The sequence below is a fragment of the Ixodes scapularis genome, unplaced genomic scaffold, assembly GCF_016920785.2.
Source record: "Ixodes scapularis isolate PalLabHiFi unplaced genomic scaffold, ASM1692078v2 PGA_scaffold0__279_contigs__length_252992795, whole genome shotgun sequence".
In the NCBI taxonomy this organism is placed as follows: domain Eukaryota; kingdom Metazoa; phylum Arthropoda; class Arachnida; order Ixodida; family Ixodidae; genus Ixodes; species Ixodes scapularis.
In genome coordinates this window covers 174,205,178-174,217,639 of record NW_024609835.1, presented here as the reverse complement: position 1 = coordinate 174,217,639, position 12,462 = coordinate 174,205,178, and the positions used below count along the sequence as shown (strand labels likewise).

General features: G+C 46.2%; 1 protein-coding gene across 1 annotated transcript in view; it reads left to right on the top strand.

Annotated features, from left to right (window-relative positions):
• Positions 1-12,462, top strand: part of LOC8050603 (neurexin-4) — a 101,857-nt gene that overhangs the window by 26,375 nt on the left and 63,020 nt on the right. Inside the window, exons 9-12 of the mRNA XM_029980663.3 lie at positions 2,412-2,490; positions 5,761-5,898; positions 11,438-11,576; positions 11,736-11,842. Coding sequence (XP_029836523.2) covers positions 2,412-2,490; positions 5,761-5,898; positions 11,438-11,576; positions 11,736-11,842 — 463 coding nt within the window. The remainder of the gene's footprint in view (positions 1-2,411; positions 2,491-5,760; positions 5,899-11,437; positions 11,577-11,735; positions 11,843-12,462) is intronic.

Here is a 12,462-nt window from a genome sequence, read left to right as displayed (position 1 = left end):
TGGCCAGTGCCCGCATTCCCGCATGGCGCGCGCGCCTTGTTTTTCTGGCGGGAGTGCGCGGGTTGTACAAACACAAAAGCGATAAAAATGCTTTTTTATGTTTTCTATTCACCCCTTCACGTGGCCCAATAGCTAATAAATTTCTTTCCACACCCCAACTTTTTTTTTCTGCCGGGTCTTTTGCATAGAGCCGGAGGGATGGCTTTCTCCTCTGGCTTTCTCCAGACTCGCGCGCCTCGTGACTGTACTCGATTCCGAATATAACGCGAGGTGCGTTTTGGAGCACACAATTTCGAGAAAAAAAACTCGCGTTATATTCGTGCAAATACGGTACTAACCGAGACCATATCAATGAGGGTTCTGTTCTATTTGACCCATTTTAATGTGCAGAAGTGAGTTCTCTTGCTTAACCATATGTCAATTGCACTCTGGTTTTGGGTTGTTTCTGGGTGAGTGATATGATTGTGCAGGGTATCTAGCGACCAGGAATTGTCAGGGAAATTTTAATTACCGGGAAAAATCAGGGAATTGTCAGGAATATTCTCAAAAACCGAGCCCAGTAGGGAAAATTAGTTGGAAACGTCATTGAGTGCCCTGAGCAAAGACTTGAGGACTTGGGGCAGGAAAATAGGCAATAAATTCTGCTTAAAGCGGAGTGCAGGCTCTACTCACCCGATGTGAGTGTGCTACCCGATGCAAAGGGAACAGCCGACAAATCCAGTTAGAGCTACCAGATTTAGTAACATTGGATTGAGGGCACGACACTAGGCTAGATCCAGTTAGAGCTACTAGATTTAGTAACAGATGGGAAAGTCACAGACCCCAATCCAATCCGAGCCTCTAGCCAAAAGTATCCAAAAGTGCATCTGGCGGTCATGCTACCATTCGGTTATTGACGTGTGTGGTTGAGTGTCGTGTTTTCATTGTGTTTCCGGAAGTCGCCTCTTCACTGATGATGTCGGCGGCAAGAAAGTGCTTGTTTAACCCCTTCAGTGCCTTGGACGAGCTGAGCTCGTCGGCCACTCTCTGGATTAAAATGCCTTGGACGAGCTGAGCTCGTCGGCCACTCTCTGGATCAAAATGCCGTGGACGAGCTCCGCTCGTCCAGTGGTTTTTTCAGTAGCCCTCAATTCCGAGGACGAGCCAGGCTCGTCCGAGTAGTTTTGCGGCGCTGATCATAGATGGCAGCACTCGTTTTAGTTGGCAAATATTTTTTTCGCCTCCGCTGATTTTTGCGTAATAAACTTGTCAATTTTTATGTATAAAACTAGAGGAATAACAATTCAAAATAAAAAAACAAAAAACGAATATGGCACTTTTTGGTTACTTTTGGGGGAAAAAGTTTGGCACTTAAAGGGGTACTGCGGCGATTTTTGAGCTACCTCAACTAACTATATTTTCTGACTCCCCGGCCTTTACCCTTTCATGTATGCTACTTAGTATCGCGAAATTCATAATAGTTATTGCGAAATCGGCAAATGAAAATGAGGCAAAAACCAACATTCAAATATACCCGCCCTTTTCAGTGCCGTCAGTGGAAGACAAGCTTGCCAGTCGGGCGAGCAGTCTAAAAAATAGAATATGCCAATCATTTGTTCCGTGCTGGAGCGCGGGGACTGGAGCGAGCTTCCAAAGCATTCATTTGACACCACGAAACTGCTTCGAATCAGTTGGGAACACATTCTACAGTCCAAAGAGTGAACCCCTGCACTTCCACTGACGTCAGGTTTTCGTTGTTGCCAGTAGAAACTTTCACTTTGAAAAACACGGTGAGGACCAAAATTGTAAATTCAATAACTTCGTGAAAAAAAATTATTTTGACCTAATATTTGGGATACTATTTTAGTGATGTTTATTGACGAGTTTAGCAAAATTTCAAGCAAATCGGGGACCATGAAGAAATCGGCGGAGTACCCCTTTAAGGGGTTAATCCGGACAGGACACATTTGAATATTTCAGAATATGCAAGTTGGATTTAAGCGTGTGCAAAATGCTCCTTACAGTGCTCAATGCCTTGTGTTGTAATGGTCTTACATATTTAACTGCCTCAGTGGTCAGGGAATTTCACCTGAAACTGTCAGGAAAAAGCTGGAAAAGTCGGGGAATTTCAAAATAATATTTTGCTAGGCACCCTGTTTTGTTCACTGCATAAGTGTGTTTACTGAAGTTTGCATTTCATCAATGTGCACATTTTTGTCTTTGTTATTGCACCGCTCTGTCTACCAATATTGCATAATGATGATATTATGTACTTCGTTGCCTCCACATGCGAGCATCCGAGTATATTTCCATGAGATAGATTCTGCAGGTTCTGTGTACAAAAGAATAATGCATTAATGTTCTTTTTTTAAATATTTCGGGAGTCTTTTCTACTTTACTTATGCATTGTTCCTCTTACCTCCGGCCTCCAGTTGTTCCTCGACACTGGACGAATCCGCGTGGAGCTTCAGGGCAAGAAAACTCCGGTGGTACTTCTTCGTCCCTTCGACGGTATGTATTGAGACAATGCAACTCGCCTGTGCTTTTTTTGCCTGCTCAATGTGTTGGGGGTTCTAATAAGTCTGTGCTGCTGTTGTCATTCGTCGGGCTGTTTGGAGGTGGTGTCGACGTTTGCTTGCTAACCGGATTCGCTCGATGAACTCGGCAGCTGTGTGGGCAGCGTCTCGGAGGCTAGGCAGAGCACACTTGCACGAGAAGTGTGATATTGCTAAGTCATTCCACACACTGATATTTTCGTGGATGGAAGATAGTAAACAAACGTAAAAACTGAAAATGAATGTTTAATGAGGCGAACTTGTGCCTACAAACACGAACAAAAAGAAACCTTGCATCGTGCGATGGCGGCGAAAGAGCAACTGCTGTGATGTGGCCAGCCTCAACTTCTTTTAAACAGACTTCGTAGTCTAGAACATTCTGCGCAGGAACAAGTGGCACATTACAAGGTTCCACTAGAATGTTAAAGAACAGTCGCAAATGATAAAATGAAGACCTAGGTTGGTGGGGTTTGAACCCCATGCCTTCTTGTGGGGCCCGCGTGCAGTGCGAACTCGGCCAGTGACACAACAATATTGTAGGTTCTGCGGGAACGTGAAACAAGTTGAGTGTATTGAAAACCAGAGCTTTCTAAATTAATTCTCTGGCAAAACCTTCTTTCAGTTTTGTCAAAATTCTGAGAATGCATTCATGCATAATGAGGAGGAGTGAAAAGGGCAAGAAGGCACGCTTCCCTTCTCTTGGTGAGCCAGCATGCTAGCACACGATATTAGGGGTGTGCGAATACCGAATAGTAGTTATCGAATCGAATACCGAATCGAATTAAGAAAAAAAAAGCCGAAGATCGAATCGAATATTGAATAGTGGTTTTATGTGTAGGAATTTTTCAAAGTGTGCCGTGAATGAGATTATTATATGTGCAGAGTATGCACCTGGTGCAGAATATGCATCTTGTACGGAACAAAAGCTCAAATGTATAAAAATTCTGGTGAAAAAAAAAAAAAAAAAAAATCGGCTGCTGATGGACGTTGGGCACTAAAGATCCAATTTTATAGCGCAAACATTATCTATCTACCCTAAGCGTCGCAAAAAACCAAAAGTTACAGCCATGTGTGCCGCGCTGCCTTTTTTCTCGTTAAAAGCACGACCTAACACCGTGACATGTCTTTTTTTTTTTATTTTATTTATATACCTCAGAAAAAAGGCATTTTGCGATATTTGGTCTCAATTTTATGGGAGAAAAAGGGCACCCGGGATTTTATTTTATATAAATAAACAGGCAGTTATTAAATCTGAGTAAACAGGCTTAAACAATATAATCTGAAGTAAGAAAAAAAAAAATGTGGTTAGGTGGCGCAAGTCGCCGTCCAACTGCTACTATGCATCCATTCCTCCATCCATCCATCCTGCTTTAGAGAGCCTAGATTTATAGAGAGAAAGTGAAACTGAGACCACGGAGGCTGCTCCTGTGCAGATTGGTCGTAAGTGCGCATGTGTTGGCGTTCAGAAAGAAGGCGAACGTGAGCAAACATAAGAGCCTCGACGACTGTCCGGACTGCCTGATTGACGCTTTCGTATTTTTTGCCACCTTCTCATGGAGCTTTTGTCTTTTCGTCACCTTCTCGCAGTTCGTAATTCAAACGCGGCTATCGCTCCCAAATTTAGGCACACTATCTTTTCGTTCCGTTTCATTCCGAATTTTTTTTCTGTTAAATTTAGCAATGAAATTTTTCTGCTAAATTTAGCGGGGAAATTTTCCCGCTAAATTCACCCGACACACTGTTTTGTCATGAAAGGAACCCTCCGATTCTCGGTTCCTTCGTCGCTTTGGGAAGTAGTCGTATACGGTGTCTTCTAGACCCTGTATTTCAGGTTCAATTTCAAAGCTTTTCAAGTATGCCTCGATGGATCCTGGAGTGGCGTGTGTCCAGCCGCTTGCTCGAGAAAGAGTGACAAACATTGCAAACTTTATTGCAGGGAACATGGATTGCTACGTATCCTTCATCATTTCTCCCCGCCACTTCAGGATACATGAGTACTAGCGTTGCGGAGCCATCTTTTTGGCGGTGGGAGTGCAGATGCACACAAGGCTCGCAAGTTCTTTTGGGGGGATCCTGCTGTGCTGCATGGCATTCGTTCGCAACCAGTTGTTATCCCACATGTCCAAATTTATAAGAGTTGGGCACCCAGACATTCTCAATTTATCGTTGAATCTGCGGAAGCACCTCGGGCCTCTACAATTGGATGTTCTCGAGATTTGTTGGCTGCGTTGGACTACCGCTGCATTATTGTCAGTGCACAGTTCACCATTCTACGTCACATTAGATTCTCACAAATCTAATATTCCCAAAGAAAGTTATGAGAAATTTGCAGTTAGGGAGTTCTTGAAGCACATCAAAACAGCATTGCAGCTTTTACCTCGTACCATTAAAAAAAAAAAAATAAAATAAAATAAAATGAATGAAAACATGTTTATTGACAACAAAATGTAGCATAACTTAGCCCAAAAATGTATTCTATGTTCAAACACTGATTATGACGGTGAGATTGGCGAGAAGAAGGTGTGCGAAAGCCCGCATCCGCAGAGTGCGAGCAGCAGCAACGGCCATGCAACATTGCGAGCAGACACGAAAGGCAGAGATAGCATAATCGAAGTAGAAAGCACATGTGGAGGCTGACTATGGCTTGCTCATTGTTGGAGCAGTCGGAGGGGAAACCCCGACAGCGAATGTGCCACCAATGGGGGAGTGCGTTTGGATCACACGCTCAAATTACGAGCTGAGCAAAGCCACAGCGTGCCCGGTTCTTTTAACGTGGAGCGAGAAATTCCGGACGGTCTTCTCAGGCACTATCCTACGCATTGTTCCAGAGTGCTCCAACGCTGTCAGAGCTACTTATGCGAGAGTGTAGCTTCGTTTGACGTCTCTTACGCACGTTCGTATGAGTGAGGTGCAAGGTCGAGCCACATGCTCTCGCAGCAGTACGGGGCTGCACCACCTCGGAAACTACGCTAGCTTTGACAGCATAGCGCGAGAAAATGATGCTAAGCCTAGAGAGAAAAGTGAAAATAAGAAGGCAGTGCAGCCACGAGGAAAAGGTAGGCTGCAAATGTTGGTTGCACGTTTTTATTTTTCAGCCAGGTCTGTCCTCATTTTTGCATTCTTTAGCAGCAGTTGGTGGCAGGAGTTGAACTCGCGGTAGTTTTGAAATGTAATGCCCATTGAGACTCAAGAAGTGCTTCAAAGTCTGGCCCTTCCCCGTGTGCAGAGCCCCTGAACGACGGACGCTGGCACCGCACCATGCTGGTGGTGCTGACCAACCGGATTGAGCTGCACATCGACGGCAAGCCCAGCATCACCACCCGCCTCTTCTCCATGGAGACCGGGAGCGAGTACCTCATCGGGGGTGAGTGCCTCCTTTACGGACGCGCTCGCAACCCCCATCTAGCAGAGTAGAGGGTCCTTTGGTTGAATTTGTTTCAGGAACCGAACCCCAGTTCGGTTCCCGAGCTTCCAAATTTCCTGGATATCCCTGTTTCTAAATAAGCTGTTCTTCTACCATTTAAGCGCTATTCTAGGAAGAACTGAACCTCCGCTTGGTGCATAACTACAGTCGAACCCTTATATATTGAATTCAAAGGGGATTGTAAAATAGTGAAAAGACGGTGAGAGTGCAGGCGAGCTGGTGGTAGCTAATCATGTCGTATTACACCTGAGACTGCGGTGGAAGAAATCGGAAGAACTTTCAGTAGAAGGAACAGACACAGAGAATGTCTCAAACTCAGCTAACTGGTTCTGTGTCTGTTCCTTCTACTGAAAGGTCTTCCGATTTCTTCCACCGCAGTCTCAGGTGTAATACGACATGATTGTAAAACAGTTTGATATATCGATAATTCAATATACAAAAATATGTAAAATTAAGCTTGAGTTGAAATTCCCTGGCATCTCTGCTAATATTGAATGTCGCGACAAATGGGAGCTTACCAAAGAGAGCAGGGGTGGTCAGGCTGAGCCGGCCTGAGAGCCGCAGACAAAACCACAAAACTTCCAAGAGCCGCAGGGGGGGGGGTCAAACTTTTGTCCAAAGCCATAAGCAAAACTCAAACTACTTTCAATCTATCCGAGTCAAAAGCAGTCCAACTGCACGTAAGATAGCAGTAGCACAAGACTACCAAACTGCAACCTGTCTTTCGATTTAAAACTCGTGCCATTTCCCTTTTTTGGGGACGTGCCCGTGTGACTGGGAGGGAGGGGGGGGGGCAGGGGAGGGGAGGGAGCCGCAAGCGCACTTTAACACGCGGAGAGCTGCAGCTTGGCCACCCTGAAATAAGAGCATTTAAGAGCCACTAAATACAGTAGAACAGTAATTCTCAAATGGGGGTCTAGGGGTCTGCGAAGCCCTGTTTCATCAGTCAGGCCCGGCAAGAAAGTTGTCTTTTCTTCAGGTTGAGAAGAAACATTCTAGTTTTTGGGTAAAGTTTCTCGTATGTGTGTCATTGAGAAAAGTTTACTTTAAACAAACTCTCAGATATGTCCATTTATTAAATCATTATCATAATTAACCTACAGCTTCCCCTTCCCCTCACCATGAACACGGTCCTCCATCATCTCCGCTGATCCACAAGGGGTCCGCCGATCCACAAGGGCTGAGAACCACTGCAGTAGAGCATAGTTGGCGGAGACCGCATACACTGCCGTGCTTACACGCGCACCTGTCCAGGTCCTCCACACAGCATGAGCAACAAAACACGAAAGTAATTAAAAAAAAAAAAAAAAGCAAAAAAAAAAAATTGGGCCAAGCAATGACGGAGAAAGGAAAGGGTAAACAAAGATAAGGCATTGGAAGTGCAATTGCACAACTATTGTTGTCAACACACTCCACTTGCCATGCCCAAGACTTTTTTTTTTTGCTCATTTTATTTTGGGTTTAAGGAGTCGCGCAGCATCAGTAGTGTTTAGGGAAAGGGTGCAAGCTACCGCTAGTTCCGACAGCAAACACTCCCTGCTCTCCCTATGCGCGCGTGCGTGCCCTTCCCCTTGCTTTTGCCATCCTCCACCTTTTTTCTTTTTTTTTTTTTTTTACATCTGTTTTTTTGTTGCATATCTTGCTGCTTGTATGCTGGCTTGGCGGTCTGCCAGCCCCGCAACGCAAGTGACGTGCTCGCCACAGCGCAATTCGATGGCGTGAAAAGCAACGGGTGGCCGGGCTTTGTTCGCTGTATTGAGTGTCCCTACCATGGGAGTTCGAAACCAAAAGGCAACGCTCCTATAGTATTACATGGGATTTTCAAATGAATGTTTGGACTGTTTGATATCAACAATATATCGAAATACCGAAGTGTGATATAACCGGGCTTGACTCTATGTGCTATGAATGTACCCTAAAAATTTCACACAGATAGCTCTAAAAATAAAAAAAGTTTAGATTCTATGCTAGCTTCCCCTTAAAGGACACATGCAAAGGAAAAAAACTTTGTTTTTAAACAGGCTAGATGGAAAAAAAATATTATAAAATGAATTTACAACAAAGCAAAAAAAAAAAAAAATGTAGAGCTATATTTACGGCGCAAAACGAATTTGTAGTTGGCGCCCGCGGGAGCCGCTGCTGGTCACGTGGTAGGCCTGTGCGCCGCCGCCGCACGCTGAGCGTTGTACGACGCCACTTCAACGCATTTCTTCACGCCGCTCCAAACTTTGTTTTCTTTAGCTTTGGTGGACAGAAAATAATTTATAAAAAATTAACTATGCAGTGTAAATGAATTAAACTTTTTGGGAATACTCTCTACTGGGGGATTCAAGGAGACGCCAGGCTCTTTATATCGTCCGCAAAATTCGTTTTTTTTAACCTATTGCGCTACGACTGTGCAGCGTTGCCCACGGATGGTGCAATTTCTTTGTAAAATTTGCAAAGAGCAAACTTACCTGAGGAAAAAGTAAAGAAAGAAAAAAGCTTAGCTCCTATGGAAACGCAGCGAAGCCACCGGTCTTCAAACAACACAGCACCGTTTCGCACGGGAGCCAAGAGATGGCGCAAGCGGTCGCGACGCCAACTGTCGCCAACGAACGAGCATACGATGCTGAGGGCCGGCGTCTTTAGCAGACAAGGAACTGCAGCTCCTTGTTGTTACCACGCCTGTTTTTGTTTCTGCGACTGTCGCCGCCTGCGGAACGCGCGCCGCTTTGGAGTCGAAAAGATTGTCTGCTGCAGACACCGGCTCTCAGCGCCGTATGCTCGTTCATTGGCGGATATACGGCTCTGGTTGGCGTAAAGCGGCGTTCGTTGCGCCATCTCTTGTCTCTCGTGCGAAACGGTGCATTGTTGTTCGAAGACCAGTGGCATCACTGCGTTTCCATTGGAGCTAAGCCTTTTTCTTTCTTTACTTTTTCCCCAGGTAAGTTCGCTCTTTGCAAATTTTACAAAATAATGCACCATCTATGGGTAACGCTGCACAAAGTCGTAGCGCGATAGGTTAAGAAACCGAATTTTCCGGTCGATTTAAAGAGCCTGGCGTCTCCTTGAATATCATCCTGTAGATATTGGTGGATGTAAATATGTCATTTTTCAAAATCAACTTTTTTTGCAAAATTTTTTTTTTTCTGGGTAGTGTCCCTTATGCGATTCAGTAAGCCCCAAGTTTAGCATAGCTTAAGGAGAGTTGTTATTTGGCTAGTTGGTGTGTGATGCCCAGCGAACTTGTAAGTGCAAACAGAGACGGAGAGAAAGAGTGTCTGTTCCTGTCCCCTCCTTTGGGTCCTTCCCTTTTGACGCTTAAAAGTTTCCCGAGCAAGTATAACCTAGCAGAAAGCTATTGCGCCATTGCAGTACCAGATTTGAGATGTGCCCAGACGCCGAAAACTTGATTTGCGCACATACAAAGCCGGTTTGTGAAAGCGGCTTACACTTGTAATGCGTTGAAAGAACTTCATATAGGGGCTCTTGAAGGTATAGAAAAAAAATGTATGGCAAATTGCTAGGCAATTGTGTTGCATACATGAAATGTTCTAGCATTGCAAATGTTTATATCATTGTTTATCAGCAGGTCTAGCCAGTTCAGGCAGACACTTACGTTCACGGCGCTCTTCATCAGATAATTTAACGTTTGCCAATTTGCATTTGAAATGATAAACCTGATGATCTTCCAGAATGTTCTAACCTACTCCTCTCCCACCTCTCCTACCTCCTCCTCACTCCACTTCTGGCCACATGAGCTCCCCTTAAACCAATCGGCGTCAAGCATTCAAGCACCTCACACCTTCTCTCCCACTCGTCAACCAATCAGTGTCGAGCCTCGCGGCCACACTTTTATCTAGGCTTCACTTTCGAGCTTCATGAAATGCTGGAAACCTAGCCAAGGAATGTTTTATGTTAAAAATTGTTTTATTGCCATTGCGGAAGCCTTGGGTCGAAGTTTTTTTCTGGTGCAATCGTCCGTGCCACTTCGGGGAACTCAGAAAGCCAACTTAGAAGGTGCGCTTTTTGCTGCGAGTGCAAATGATTTCCCCCTTTTGTTTTAGAGCAAGCACTTATTTCCATCTTAAGGGTCTCGTTTTTGAGTACGGCTATACATGCAAAGCTCTGGGCGGCCGGGCCCGATCAAGCCGCCTAAAAACCGTGCGGAATATTGCTCCGACGTGCGTATCATCTGAGCAGTACGCCACATAATTTCCGACTGGCTCGTGATTGGACCTGGTGGCCCGTGGCTTTGGCTGCGGTCCGTTGTAGGGAAGACGAGGTTTGGTTATGACATCCTCGACTCACCATGTTAGTTCATGGCTCTTGCCGAAGTACTCGACGAACTAGAGCGTGCCGGTACCGTTATAAAAATAAGCATAAAACAACAAAAAGGATGAGGAGGAGACAAAATGTCTTTGTTTTGTAGTGCTCCGATCCTTTTCACAGCGGAGCTGTTAAGGGCTAGGTTCGCCAGGATCGTGTCCGGTATCTCGACACAAACCTACCTAGACAGCTCCCGCCATCTAAAAGCGACGGCTACAAGCACACAACCAGTATGGTTTCCGCCGTCGCTCAAAGATGGCGACAACCTTTCCAGCTATCATAGAAGAATTGATAGTTGGGTGCGTTGGTGGGAATTCATCGTAGGAAACAGCGCGAAAAACTTACGACGAAGAGGAAGCACACGTAACGAGCGCAGCGCTCGTCATGTTTGTCTCTTTGTCCTCGTCTGTTTTGCACGCTGTTTCCTACGCTCCTACACTCTTATCAGTTTCGGTTTGGACTCATGATGGGTCGGCCGCGCGCCCTTTCGGGGAAAGGAGCGGCAACGTACGCAGCAGCGCGAATGGGTCCGCAACCGCCGCAAAGCCGCTGTCGCCTTGACTTGCACTGCGTCCAGCGCTTCAGATTTTCTTGCCAAAGAGCACATCGCTCGCCTGAATAGCCGCCGCCAAGAACAGAACCAGCGATGTAAAGGGCGTCGGTGGTCCAACGCCACAGACGACGATCGTGCCACGGAGGCCAACCGCAAGCGCGAGGCCCGCCGACGACTGCACTCCATGCCGGCTGAACAGTTCCCAGGTGCGACGGGGGGGGGGGGGGGGGGGTTCGGGAGGGAGTTCGTGGATTACCCATTTGGCGTCACAAGCACCGTGTGCGACCGACTCTGGTTCGCCGGAGACGTATCCATGGTCGGCGGCGTGTCGGACGAGTAGAAGCAGGAAATCGGGTGCGTGTGCGTTGTGGCACTGTATCAGGTACAGCTCCACTGGTCTTCCTTCTTCATGAGAGTAGAAAGGCTGAAGGTCTTGTTGCTTCATTTTATTTCTTGTCCCTCAAATGGTTGCAGAAAGCCCGCAAAAACATTACTTATATCTGCGGGTGCTACAACAGTATGTGTGCCCTTTGGTTTGCTTGTTGAGAAGCTTTGCTCTTCTAGACTCGAGACCCTGGCGGACAACTTAAGGGGGGGAGCGTTGTCGTTACACAGGCGGAGTGTATGGCATGCGGGGCTTCATCGGCTGCATGCGCTTCCTGTTCGTGGAGGGCCGCTACATCGACGCGGGGTCCCTCACTTCGGACCAAAAGGAGGGGCAGCTGCTGCTCAACGCCTGCCAGATGGTTGACAGGTGGGCCCCGCTCCTCCTCTGCCAATCCCTTAAAGTGATACTGCATCAAAACATGAAATATACAAAAACATTGAGAAATAAGTCTAATAGGATCAGCTATACCTGTAAACGATAACCGCGTGCTTGTATTTTGAGCGAAGGGCTATATATTTTACGCAGGTGCCAGCCAAACCCGTGCGAGCACGGCGGGGTGTGCAAGCAGGACTCGGCGGAGTTTGTGTGCAACTGCACCGACACCGGATATGCGGGCGCTGTCTGCCACCTCTGTGAGTCCTTTCTTCCTATTCCTACTTGTTTCAGCTTGTTTGTTGCACTTTATCTTTATGGAAAGCATGTTTCAGGGGGAACGTTAGGAGAGGGTGTCTAATATTCTCGTGTTTACTGAGAGCTAGGACCATGTTACCCTGGTTTGAAATTTACACTTCGTCGACGCTGACATTCGTTGACACTGACAGATATTTTGATTGTGAGCATGAATTAGAACCCTGCTTATCCGCAGATATCCTCAGTAAACTGGTGGACGCGGATAAAAATTGGATGGATTTTGCCGAATTGTGGATCGGATGCAGATGTCAGGGGCAGCGGATGCGGATATCCATGGATCCGGATCTAAATTTTTGCCCGGTGGCATTCAGTCCGTCGACTGACGTTTCATCTACAAATCGTTTCGTCGATATACGATGTTTGATCAAAAGGCTTTCAGTGTTTGTTTCATCACACACAACCCTGCTATTTTCATAACAAACGTTTTGCGTCTCGCATGGATTACAATGGGGAGGTGGACATGGTTTGGTTAAGCACGCCCTAGTGAATTGCACGCTAGCTTTTAGCGGCTTACTGAAGAAATACGTTGTCGACAAAACGTTGCAGGAACATGTGCCCACAA